This window comes from Choloepus didactylus, chromosome 4, assembly GCF_015220235.1.
Source record: "Choloepus didactylus isolate mChoDid1 chromosome 4, mChoDid1.pri, whole genome shotgun sequence".
NCBI classification, from domain to species: Eukaryota; Metazoa; Chordata; class Mammalia; order Pilosa; family Megalonychidae; genus Choloepus; species Choloepus didactylus.
Genome location: NC_051310.1, coordinates 115,647,069 through 115,660,811, shown reverse-complemented (window position 1 = coordinate 115,660,811; position 13,743 = coordinate 115,647,069). Strand labels below are relative to the sequence as shown.

General features: G+C 40.6%; 1 protein-coding gene across 9 annotated transcripts in view; it reads left to right on the top strand.

Annotated features, from left to right (window-relative positions):
• The window catches only part of USP3 (ubiquitin specific peptidase 3), a 156,159-nt gene extending 145,772 nt beyond the window's left edge, over positions 1–10,387 (top strand). For all 9 annotated transcript variants that reach the window (XM_037833753.1, XM_037833750.1, XM_037833756.1 and 6 more), the window contains 4 exons: positions 7,044–7,162; positions 7,443–7,556; positions 7,718–7,785; positions 9,604–10,387. In XM_037833753.1, coding sequence (XP_037689681.1) covers positions 7,044–7,162; positions 7,443–7,556; positions 7,718–7,785; positions 9,604–9,769 — 467 coding nt within the window. In that variant the 3' untranslated portion in view covers positions 9,770–10,387. The remainder of the gene's footprint in view (positions 1–7,043; positions 7,163–7,442; positions 7,557–7,717; positions 7,786–9,603) is intronic.
• Positions 10,388–13,743: the final 3,356 nt, after the last annotated feature.

Here is a 13,743-nt window from a genome sequence, read left to right as displayed (position 1 = left end):
CTATTGAAAATGGTATCTTTTTCTTGAGTGTCTCTTCAGTTTGTTCATTTCTAGCATATAGAAACATTACTGACTTATGTGCATTAATCTTGTATCCCACTACTTTGCTAAATTTGTTTATTAGCTCTAGTAGCTGTATCGTCGATTTCTCAGGGTTTTCGAGATATAAGATCATATCATCTGCAAACAATGACAGTTTTACTTCTTCTTTTCCAATTTGGATGCCTTTTATTTCTTTGTCTTGCCAGATTGCCCTGGCTAGCACTTCCAGCACAATGTTGAATAACAGTGGTGACAGCGGGCATCCTTGTCTTGTTCCTGATCTTAGAGGGAAGGCTTTCAGTCTCTCACCATTGAGTACTATGCTGGCTGTGGGTTTTTCGTATATGCTCTTTATCATGTTGAGGAAGTTTCCTTCAATTCCTACCTTTTGAAGTGTTTTTATCAAAAAGGGATGTTGGATTTTGTCAAATGCTTTTTCAGCATCTATTGAGATGATCAATTGATTTTTCCCTTTCGAGTTTTTAATGTGTTGTAATACATTGATTGTTTTTCTTATGTTGAACCATCCTTGCATGCCTGGAATGAACCCCACTTGGTCATGGTGTATGATTTTTTTAATGTGTCTTTGGATTCGATTTGCAAGTATTTTGTTGAGGATTTTTGCATCTATATTCATTAGGGAGATTGGCCGGTAGTTTTCCTTTTTTGTAGCATCTTTGCCTGGTTTTGGTATTAGATTGATGTTAGCTTCATAAAATGAGTTAGGTAGTGTTCCATTTTCTTCAATGTTTTGAAAGAGTTTGAGTAAGATTGGTGTCAGTACTTTCTGGAAAGTTTGGTAGAATTCCCCTGTGAAGCCATCTGGCCCTGGGCATTTATTTGTGGGAAGATTTTTGATGACTGATTGGATCTCTTTGCTTGTGATGGGTTGGTTGAGGTCTTCTATTTCTTCTCTGGTCAGTCTAGGTTGTTCATATGTTTCCAGGAAATTGTCCATTTCTTCTACATTGTCCAGTTTGTTGCCATACAGTTGTTCATAATATCCTCTTATAATTTTTTTAATTTCTTCAGGATCTGCAGTTATGTCACCTTTTTCATTCATTATTTTGTTTATATGGGTCTTCTCTCTTTTTGATTTTGTCAGTCTAGCTAGGGGCTTGTCAATCTTGTTGATCTTCTCAAAGAACCAACTTTTGGTGATATTTATCCTCTCTATTGTTTTTTTGTTCTCTATGTCATTTATTTCTGCTTTAATCCTTGTTATTTCTTTTCTTGTACTTGGTTTAGGATTGGTTTGCTGTTCATTTTCTAGCTTCTTCAGTTGATCCATTAGTTCTTTGATTTTGGCTCTTGCTTCCTTTTTAATATATGCGTTTAGTGCTATAAATTTCCCCCTTAGCACTGCTTTTGCTGCATCCCATAGGTTTTGGTATGTTGTGTTCTCATTTTCATTCGTCTCTATATATTTAGCAATTTCTCTTGCTATTTCTTCTTTAACCCACTGATTGTTTAGGAGTGTGTTGTTTAACCTCCAGGTATTTGTGGATTTTCTAAGTCTCTGATGGTTATTGACTTCTAATTGTATTCCATTGTGGTCAGAGAATGTGCTTTGAATAATTTCAATCTTTTTAAATTTATTGAGGCTTGTTTTATGTCCCAGCATATGATCTATTCTGGAGAAAGTTCCGTGAGCACTAGAAAAGTATGTGTATCCTGGTGATTTGGGATGTAATGTCCTGTAGATGTCTGTTAAATCTAATTCATTTATCAGATTGTTTAGGTTTTCAGTTTCCTTATTGGTCTTCTGTCTGGTTGATCTGTCTATAGGAGAGAGTGATGTGTTGAAGTCTCCCACAATTATTGTGGAAACATCAATTGCTTCCTTTAGTTTTGCCAGTGTTTCTCTCATGTATTTTGTGGCACCTTGATTGGGTGCATAGACATTTACGATTGTTATTTCTTCTTGCTGAATTGCCCCTTTTATTAGTATGTAGTGGCCTTCTTTGTCTCTCAAAACATCCCTGCATTTGAAGTCTATTTTATCTGAGATTAATATTGCTACACCTGCTTTCTTTTGGCTGTAGCTTGCATGAAATATTTTTTTCCATCCTTTCACTTTCCGTTTCTTTGTGTCCCTGTGTCTAAGATGAGTCTCTTGTATGCAACATATTGATGGTTCATTTTTTTTTATCCATTCTGCGAATCTATATCTTTTAATTGGGGAGTTTAATCCATTTACATTCAACGTTATAACCGTGAAGGCATTTCTTGAATCGGCCATCTTATCCTTTGGTTTGTGTTTGCCATATTTTTCCCTCTCTCTATTAATATCCTTTGTTGTACCCATACCGAATCTCTTTAGTACTGAACCTTTCTCCAAGTCTCTCTGTCCTGTCTTTGTTTCTCTGTCTGTAGGGCTCCCTTTAGTATCTCCAGTAGGGCAGGTCTCTTGTTAGCAAATTCTCTCAGCATTTGTTTGTCTGTGAAAAATTTAAGCTCTCCCTCAAATATGAAGGAGAGCTTTGCTGGATAAAGTATTCTTGGCTGGAAATTTTTCTCACTCAGAATTTTAAATATATCGTGCCACTGCCTTCTCGCCTCCATGGTGGCTGCTGAGTAGTCACTACTTAGTCTTATGCTGTTTCCTTTGTATGTGGTGAATTGCTTTTCTCTTGCTGCTTTCAGAACTTGCTCCTTCTCTTCTGTGTTTGACAGTGTGATCAGTATATGTCTCGGAGTGGGTTTATTTGGATTTATTGTATTTGGAGTTCGCTGAGCATTTATGATTTGTGTATTTATGTTGTTTAGAAGATTTGGGAAGTTTTCCCCAACCATTTCTTTGAATACTCTTCCTAGACCTTTACCCTTTTCTTCCCCTTCTGGGACACCAATGAGTCTTATATTTGGACGTTTCATATTATCTGTCATATCCCTGAGGTCCATTTCGAGTTTTTCAATTTTTTTCCCCATTCTTTCTTTTATGCTTTCATTTTCCATTCTGTCATCTTCCAGGTCACTGATTCGTTGTTCAACTTCCTGTAGTCTTGTACTATGGGTGTCCAGAATCTTTTTAATTTGGTCAACAGTTTCTTTAATTTCCATAAGATCATCCATTTTTTTATTTAGTCTTGCAATGTCTTCTTTATGCTCTTCTAGAGTCTTCTTGATTTCCTTTATCTCCCGTACTATGGTCTCATTGTTCATCTTTAGTTCTTTGAGTAGCTGCTCTAGGTGCTGTGTCTCTTCTGGTCTTTTGATTTGGGTGCTTGGGCTTGGGTTATCCATATCGTCTGTTTTTTTCATATGCTTTATAATTTTCTGTTGTTTTTGGCCTCGTGGCATTTGCTGAACTTGATAGGGTTCTTTTAGGGTTTGCAGACCTATTGAAGTCTTTATCTCTAATTTATCAGATCTACAGCTTCGTGGAGTACACTTTCTCTAACTAACCAGCAGGTGGCGTCCACGAGCCACCTGTCGTCCACAAGCCAGTTCTCCCCTGCTTAGCCTTTTTGGTGAGTGGGGGAGTGAGTCTTGTGGGGCCCAATTGGTGTACCAAGTTTGCGTGTGTAGTTGGTGTTGCCTGCCCTGTATGTGGGGCGTGTTTCTGGGCAGTCAGGGAGGGGGGGTGGCCCTAACAATCAAATCTCCCTGGTGATCCTAGAGTTTTAAAGCTGCTGCAATAGTCTAATCCTTCAGTTCAGTCCTGCCACAGTTTGTCTCTGCCACTGACCCACAAGTCCTTGGTATTGGCGTATGGCTCCTGAGACTTGCAAGTGGGCCCCTCTTCCAGGCCGTGCACACCGGGTCCTCTGTTGAGGGATGACTGTGCTATGTCACAGGTGAGTGCTGTCCCCCCAGGGCAGTTCTGGGCTGCTGGGCTGTGTAGGGAGGCTCCCAGTCTGCTGAAATGATGGCTGAATGGGGCTTTGTTAATTCACACTGCTCCACCTTCCCAACTCTGGGACAATCAGCTGAGGTTGCAGGGAAGGCTAATGTCCACGCCCAGTTTTGTGGTGTGTGCCTGTTATTTGAAGCACTTCCGTCACACTGGGTTGTCTGGGGCAGCTCTGGGCTATGGGACTGGTGATGGGCAGGAGTGTTTCCTGTCCACCAGGATGATGGCTGTGAGCGGACACCCCCCTTTTCTTGGGAAGTTGTGGTGTTTAGTGAATTTTCTCAGCCACTGGATTATTGCCTTTTGTCTTAGAGCTCTCTTAGTTCTGCTCTTGACTTGAGGTGCCCAAATTGAAAGTCTTTGAAGCTTTCTGTATTGGGCTTCTTAGAGTAATTGTTTTAGAAAAAGAAAAAAGGATTAAAAAAAAAAAAAAAAAAAAGGGCCCTCCTCAGAGATCTAATGGGTTATTGAAATGCTAATAGACAAAGCAACCAGGGCCATTAAGGAAAGGTCCACAGGGCAGAGAGATCAGCTTTTCTTCGGGATTTGCATATGCGCCTCAAGGCCTGAGCTCCGCCCTTCCCCTTTCTGTGTTCACCAGAACTCCAAAAATCCTCTGCTTTTATTTTGGAGTTTTTCGTGTTGTTTTTTTTTTTCTATGCCTGTCTCCTCTCTGCTGGGCTGGCTGCTCTCAGATTCTCTGGTGTCTGGTCTCAGTCTATCTATGGTTGGAGTTTGGATCAGTAGAATGAGTTTCCGATAAGGGCTGCCACTGCAGTTCTCCCTTCTCCTTCCCGGAGCTGACAGCCCCTCTTCCCACGGGACTGAGCCTGGCAGGGAGGGGCGCGGGTCCCCTGGCCGCAAAAACTTACAGATTTCGCTGATCTCAGCAGTTCGACATTTTCATGAGTGTTGTATGAAGTATGCCCAAAGACAGATTGCTCTGTGGTGTCCAATCCACACAGTTCCTGGCTTTCTACCTACTTTCCTGGAGGAGTAACTGGTTTCAGGACCGGGATCCTAACCCCAGTGTCCTGGGGGAACCGGAATCACTGCAGAAGCAGCATCGCAATCGCCAGCCCCGGCTCTGCGCACGCGCCGTGCTCCTGATGCAGCTTCCCTCTCCCGGCAGACTCATTCTTTCTAACTGCGCATGTGAGAAGCTGAGGCCTCTTTTCCCGCCTTACTCCAGAAGGTTCCCAGAGAGCCAATCAGAGGAAAGGAATTCTTGATAAGGGTTTAATATCTCCAATATGTAAAGAACTCCTACAACTCAACAACAAAAAGATAACAACCCATTTAAAGATGGGTCAAGGACTAGAATTGACATTTCTCCGAAGAAGACATACAAATGTTCAACATCATTAGCCAGTAGGGAAATGCAAATCAAAACTGCAATGAGATACCACTTACCACTGAGAATGGCTATTATTAAAAGAAATGAAAATAACAAACATTGGCAAGGATGTGGAGAAATAGGAATGCTTGTGCATTGTTGGTGGGAATGTAAAATGGTGCAGCTGCTGTGGACAACAGTTCAGTGATTCCTCACAAAGTTAAACAGAATTACCATATGACCTGGCAATACCATTTCTAGGTATATACCCCAAAGAATGGAAAGCAGGGACAGATAACTGTATACCAGTGCTGTATATCAGTGTTCATAACAGCGTTAGTCACAGTAGTCAAAAAGATGGAAATGTGGTGCGTACATACAATGGCAGCATAACAAGGAATGAAGTTCTGATACATGCTACAAGATGGATGTACCTTGAAGACAAGTGAGTGCAGTAAGTCAGACACAAAAAGACAAATATTGTATGTTCTCACTGATATGAAATAACTAGAATATGACCCCATCCTGGACTGTCCAGTACCTGGCTCACACCTCAGCCCTGTAGACCCTGCCTCCACTGACTTACCTGGTTGAGGCTCTTCCTTACACTCTCACAGGAGCTGAGGCTGAATATGACCTGGAAACTCTCAGCACAAAGACAATATTGCCTTTCCTTAGACAGCTAGGTTTGTGCTTGCTACTCAGTTTTTCAAACGAAACAATATATTGTTTAAAGATAGACACACACACACACTATAAAGAAAAGCAAAGGAGCAATTAATACAAGGGATCAACACGAAAGTAAGGATAATGGCTACTTTTATGGAAAGGGTTTATGATGGGGAGAGGCATACAGGAAGTTCCTAACAGGGCTCCTGCACATGGCCATCCAAGGTGCAACTCTAGGGGGTGCCATTCACATTGACCCTGGCTCCTCAAGTGCTGGACAGAATCTATTTCTTAACCTGGTGGTAGGTACATGGTGGTAGGTACATGGGTGTTCGCATTTTTCTCTAAACAGAATAATACATTATTCTCTGAACAATTTATAGTGACTTTTGACTAAATGATTAACTGCACCAGACGTTCTGGTACATAGGTACAGACTACTCAACTCTGCAACTGTAGCATAAAAGGCACCCATAGACTCGATGTAAATGAATGGGCATGGCTGTGTGCCCGGCCTGCTGGATCTGGCTTGAGCCTGTAGTTTACCACCCATGTAGATTACACCAATCTTTAAAAGAAAAATGCAGATGTGGTTTTATTTAGAGGATTGAGAATTAAGTCTGGGACAAAGGATTCACTGAAGGATTAGTAGGGGATCAGGTGGATAAGGTAGCCTTCTATGTTTATTTTTTTAAAGGTTACGACAGTGAAAATGTTTTACTTAAATTTGACTTTCTTTGTGAACTGGGGCTTTGTCCTCCATACTGTATGATTATTGAGAGAAAATTGCTGTTGGGACTTTCATTTTGTTAGGAAACCATTTTTATAGGAACTGTCCAGACTAATATAAAACAACAATTGTAATACCATCGGTCAGGAATTGATCCCCACCACAGCAGGCACAGTACTCAGCACTGGACACACATTATTTCCCTTCCTCACACCTGTACTTTCAAGTGGGTGTTATTCTTTGTCTCCATTTTTCAATTGAGAAAGGTTGACTTTTCTGAGGTCAGGTAGCTAATAAAGCTGAGATTTGAACCTGATCATTCAGCTTCAAAGTTCACAGTCTTTTCTATAGAACACTGTCTCTATAAAAGGCATCCTGTTTTAATGCCGCCCTGATCAATTTGGTTTTAGACTGTCTTCGCAGTTTTACAGACTTAGAAGAACTTGATGAGACAGAGTTATATATGTGCCACAAATGCAAAAAGAAACAGAAGTCCACTAAAAAGTTTTGGATTCAAAAACTACCCAAGGTAAGTGTTGAGTTTCAAGTTATGATGCAATTTCATGGGGAAAATGCTTATGACCGGTGAGAGGATAAGTGATTTTTATAACTTCAGACTTTGTGAAGTTCTAGGGGTTTTCAGGAAAAGCTAAACCCTTTGAGAACACTTAAGGTTTGTGTGGAAGAAAGCAGTATCAAGGATCAAGAGGCCTAAGATATTATTTGAGAGCCTTTTTCCCCAAGTAGTTAATTTTGATGGAAAGGTGAATTAGGTGTTTGTTCACTTTGTCCTTATCTTTGTCATCCAGGTGCTATGCTTACATTTGAAAAGATTTCACTGGACAGCATATTTAAGAAACAAAGTTGACACATACATAGAATTTCCTTTGAGAGGCCTAGACATGAAATGCTACTTATTAGAGGTAAGCTGACTACCTTGGTTAGCATGGTGAAGGTGGTTCTTCAGTAAAATTAAGCTTTTACACAGAGAGGGTAGAGGTCATTGAGGTAGGAGATACTGACTGTGTTGACTACTGCTCCTAACCCAGTCCTGGGGACGCCTTCTCCCTTGTTGGTTCTGCAGCCTGAGAACAGTGGCCCAGAGAACTGCCTCTACGACCTGGCTGCTGTGGTAGTACACCATGGTTCTGGGTGAGTGTCCCAGCAGGCTCCCTGGGGTTGGGAATACCTGGTGTCCTGACAGTGAAGACCTGCCGTTCTGCACCACTCTTAATAATTCTCCCTGAACTCCCTACAAAAATGGTTTCAGATACAGTAAAGTGGGCCATGTAGGACTTTCCTTCAGTCTTAGTATGGAAGAATATTCCTGAGAAGATCTTGTGAGTCATGAAGAGAAGGCACATGAAAGCAAAATGGGAAAGTTCATTTGTGCCCAGCATTCCAAACCAGATCTCTATCTGTTTGCCCTCAAAATCCTAAGTAGTCCCTACTCCAAAGCTGTATCTTTCTTTTGCTAATTGAAATTTAAATGGAGTAAAACTGGGAAATTATTTGGAATAGCTCAGTTATGTCATCTACTCTAAAGATTCATTTTTATTTTTGTTGAATAACATTCTTGATTGTTTTTCTTGAAAGTTTGTATGAGGGGTATGTACCTTCTGATATCTGGCCTGAGAGTAGCTATTGTACCTTCAAATTTGGACAACTACACTTGGGCAAACCACTGTCCATGTCAAAAACCCTTTTCCCTCAGAACTTTGTAGACACTGCTCCATTGACTGCCACCATTCACATAATGTTATAAATTAGAAGTCCAGCACTAGTCTGATTGTCATTCCTGTACAGGAAATGTTTTTTTCTCTTTGGGAGGTTGTAGGATCCTTTCTCTTTGGACTTAAATTTCATCAGATAACAGATATTCCTGCTCAGTACGTGGTAGCTCAGCTCATAGAATTTTCATTTCTTCCCCTCCTTTCTTTGTTCTTTCTTTCAGAACCCCTAGTAAATTTATAGTGAATTTCCTAGATCTATCTTTAAAGATTTCTGTCATTGTTTAAGACCACTATGGCTTATTTTTCCAAATCAGCAGTTGAGGATTCAGCTGTGTCCAAACTGAAGATTAGCTCCTCCATGAAATTTTTATGTTGTGGCAATCATGTTTTTTCTAAGAACAGCCTATTACCTTATGGTTGTATTATCTTCTTGAAACCATTGGTAATGATTAGAATTTTTAAAGTTCTCCTTGGTTTCCTGCATTAAATTGTTTCCTCAGTGATTAATTACTTAACTTGTTCTTCCTGGTATTTCTCTTTCAAACTATTGTTTGCTGCTGAAGAGTTTGATGATTCTTGGTTATTTATTCAGAATCATAATAATTGAAGGATGAAGCTGATCATTATTGGTAAATGGTTAAGGGTTTCCTAGCATTTATGAAAGTCTCTGTTCCGTCTGTTGGCCTTTTTTCCTGCCTGGGCAGGCTGACCCTAGGGCTTTGTGTGTAAGGGAGAGGGTCATTTGAAACAGAAACACCCTTGATGGCCAAACTGGGGTAGGGGTGGGGGAAGGAGATGTTTTCCTAGAAGATTTCTTTCTTAAGCTTGAGCTTTTTCCAGTACTCTGATGGGAAATCTGGTACTCATTTTTCTGTTCCCATAGGCCTTATGGCCTGTGCTTATTAGGTTATGAGTTCCTCAGCTCTCTTACTCCATTAATCTGGTGCCAACAGTTTTATGTCTTCTAGGAACTTCTCAATTTCTGGTCCATTGATGGCACTCATCCCTGTTTTCCAGTGTCAGTATATTCCTTCTCATTTCAGGGGATTTGGGGAAGGGAAACACATGAGCTTAAGCAACCATCTTAAACAGAAAGTCCCTAGGATTTATTCCTTAATTATAGTACTTATTAAAATTTCTTGAATTTCTAACAGATTATATGGTTATATAGACTTTTTTGTGATTTCTGCAACCTTTTTTTTTCCTTTTTCTTTGATCTTTTGTCTTTTCTTTACAGGGTCGGTTCTGGACATTACACGGCATATGCAACTCACGAAGGTCGCTGGTTCCACTTCAATGACAGTACTGTAACACTGACTGATGAAGACACCGTTGTGAAGGCAAAGGCCTACATCCTTTTCTACGTGGAACGCCAGGCCAAAGCTGGATCTGATAAACTCTAATACCTCCTCTAAATCATTACTCATCAACTGTACCGGACAAACATTTCCAATTTTCCATAAATACTTGATCCAAGATTTAATTTCATTATGCACTTTTCAGTTTCCTATTTTGAGTTGTTTTATTTTTGTCAGTGGTAGGGACTTTTTGAACATGGGCACCAACTAGTTTTTGTTTGTTTTTTTAGTTCTACCTAAAAACCTCAGCAGACATTTTCTTTGCTGCTTTAGTTGTAATAATTCAATTTTTATATGTAGTTTCCAGAACTTAGTTCTATTTGATTTTTTATATTAATGTTTTCATTTCCCACTTGGAGGCACATTTACATCAATGCTTTTGTTACTTTCACACGCCAAAAGCAAGATACGTTCCTGATTATGAAGAGCAACATATGTAACTGCCTGTTGCCTTTTCACAGCTGTAATGGAGACTTGTGTGCACATGATCTGTGGCCCTACGAGATGGCGCAGTGACTGCTCAGTAATCATTCTTTTTGCCTGTAAAAGATAACTAAGAGGGCATCATTAAGTAGAACTGGTAATTGTTGCTCCTGGTATCTCCTAAGGCTGCTGGCTGCTTTCAGCACTAACTAAATAAATTTATTGGTTCATTTGCCTGGGGGTATTGTTTGTTTGTATTTTCATGAGGCAGATAGGATGAAAGCACAGACAAGTCCAAGTAAGACCAAATTCCTTAGCGTTTAAAAATTCTGACTCAGCTACGTGGCAGAAGTGTTATCTAGTGAAATAAATCATGATGTATGCCTGCCTTTTTCAATGAGCACTTAATTCGCCTAATTAATTGTAGCACTCGGAATAACTGCCTGCCCACTTTTTACAGTTACCTCATGCTTGGCCTTCTGAGGTTGAGATGCTAAACCTCCAGAGTCGACATCAACCATCACACATACGCTTCAGGTCGTCACTGTGGGGTCTGCTTCCATGGAAGGGAAGGAGTCTTCGCTACTCTGGGTTACAACTCTCACTGGCCTATCCTGAGGGCACAGCAAGTTGAAAATATTCTCACTTTGAATAAGTAAATTTCTATTCTTGAATTTATAGTTTTTGTTTTAAAATTTGTTTTCAGGAAAAATAGATACAAGTTCCTATTTAGATTTAACTCAAGTCGAAATTTGGAACCAGGATCCCATTTAAAGCTACTTATGGTTTCCGCAAGTGATCTAAGCCACTGCCCTGATTGTGGGGTGGTGGTGGCATACTGGCAAATTATTTAGAAGTAACAGGCTGATAGGCACAGGACCTCCAAAACAGGCCTGGAGGCCTAGGACCACTATTGTTTCCACGTTCATCTCTTGTCCCAGTTGTCAATTTCGTTACAAGCTGTTACAAGGCACAGACTGTATTTCACCTTAAGCCAGATAACCAAACTTTTCGGTAATCTTGTTTTTTCTATTAAAAGAAAAACAGTAAAGACTTTTTAAGTATATGAATGTAAAAGAAAGTCAGTGCCACTGAAGGCCGTCCTCCTGCGTTGGGTAGTTGAAGTTGCAGAAGATGTGGCTTCCATTTCCATTTCAGTATTGATTGGGAAAATCCCACATTTTCTCAGAACAGAACATACTGGCTAGATAAACACTTTAAGATGACAAGGAGCAAACTGCATTTAACTCTAAACTTGAACTGTCCCATACAGTAGCTGCTAGCCACATGTACCTATTCAAATGTAAATTTTAATTAAAATTCAATTTAAAAACTTCGCTCCATGGTCACACTAGCCATATTTCAAGTGCTCAACAGCCACATGTGGCAGGGATGGTGCAGGCCTAGAATATTTCTATCACAGTATAGAGTTCTCTTGGCCAGAGCTAGCTTAAATTGTCATTCCTGAGAAGAATGCTTTGCCATCTGTGTTTAGGTCTTAGAACATGAGAACAAAGAATCCTAGAAGATAGTTAAGAGGGAAACATATTTAAAATAGTTGTACAGTGCTAAATTATATTAGGTTGAACCATATGAAACTGGTATTTGGCAATTTCACAATTTGATCTAATGTATCAACAGCACATTTAACTGAACCTGGAAATATGAATCTCCCTTGATCTTACTAAGTATCTCCTGTGAATCTAGGCTGTTTTGCTTAGGAGGTGGACAACCCTAACTTTTAACATTTGCACTTAGACCTTTAGTCTCTCTGAATGTGCTGAGTTCATGTTGGTGAAGGAAAGCTGCTTTTTATGCAGACTACTTTCTTGGGAAAGTAGTCTTCAGACAGGTTGGCTTGAGATGTACACAACTCTTGGAATTTTTGTAGTGTGTTTATTGCTTGATTTTACTTAAGCAGAAATGTTTGGATGATATCATGAAGGCTCTTTGTTAAAAAGTGACTGGATCCATTTGAATTGTGCACGTGAACACCAGTGATGTAAATGTGCCTATTAGTATTTTAGAAATATAACTTTGTAGCATTATCACACCTATTTGTGCTCTTCAGAGCTTTCTCCCTGCGCCATGTTCTCTTGCATGTATGTGGCTTCTTGCCCAAAGAGCTTATGCTGAGGCAGGGCCTTATACAGTGTCACATGGCTCCTTGGAACAAGAAAACTTTCTTAGAAGTCCTCCCACACAGGTGAGTGATAGAAACAGCTTGAGGCAACACAAATCTCTCTCCATGGTGGAGAAAACTTTGCTTATCCACTGTATTCTACTCAGTGTGTAGTGATGGCAAATATAATAGATTTAAACCAGTAAAGTATACCGGCTCTGGCTAAGGGTTAAATGTGTACTTCACCTGTAGAACCTGTTCAGCAGCTTGGTTTCTGGAGTTGGGGGCCTATGTATTTCTTAAAGCCAAGCCTTTCCTCTATCAGTTTAGTGTACTTAAGCACACTATTTAGATAAAATTATCCCACTTTAGTCTCTGTCATACCTGAAGTTCTCTCATGAACCCTCTGTTGCTCAAGTGGTCTCTTCTCTCAGGCCTGCAAGGGCTCATGGGTGAAGTATGTTCCTGAGCCAGGGCAAGGGTCCACGGACGAGGTGTAGCCATGGGCATGTGGTGGTGTCATGCTGTCATCCAAGGTCTTTGCATCTCATCTCTAGGTGTAGCACCTTTCCCCTCAGGTCTGAGCATGATAAGAGTCCAGACTGCCCTCCAGGAGCGTCAGTGATGCTGTAACGTAATTGTTTTCCACTAATCCTGGTTTGTATGATGCTGAGAGGATTGTTTAATTGTCAAAGTGACTGATTTCATCTTAAGTTGTAATCACATCCCTTTTCTGCTTCACCAACTTGAACTGTTTCATGCAAAGTATCATTAAAGGTCTGGTCTCTTTCCTTTTGACTAGTATTTCTGAATCCCTTTTGGTGGAGCAAAATAAATTATGCTGTATTTGCTCAAGCTGTCAATCAACAGGTACCAAGCTCTTTCAGAATCCCCCCGACCTGGGGCTGCTGATGTACCCAGGCCAGGATGACATTATCATAAGGGCTAGGTGATGCGGGAGGAGATCCTTTAGTACCTGGGTCAGGTGCCTGGGGTGCTGCTCTCTTGCCAAATAAAATCATCCTCAATCTAAACTTGCAATGACTGATATTATAAAAACAAGGTTCTCCTGCCTCCTTCGGAGCTGGACTCTACCTCGAAGGACCAGTTTTTGGGCCCTGAGCAAAGGATAGTGGTCATTTTTAAAAGCAAAACAGGCTATTGTTAAAAAAATAAACAGGCTGCTTTAAGGTAAGTGCCAAGACACTATCTCTGTCCCCTTGTTCCCTTGCAAACAGCAAAAACAAGAACAGCCTGTTTCCATACCCACTGTATATGTGTTTTACTTGTTTGTTCCCATCAGTCTCCTAAAATTGAAGACAGAGGTGCTCCCAGCTCAAACTGTTTTACCTCCAGGTCTCCTGAGGCAGCTGTGCTGGTCAGAGGGCACGTGGCTGCTGGTGCTGCCTGCCAAATTGCATGGCTCCAGATAGGTAGAAAGGAAAGGAGCTTAGGGAGAGCCCTTTAATCAACT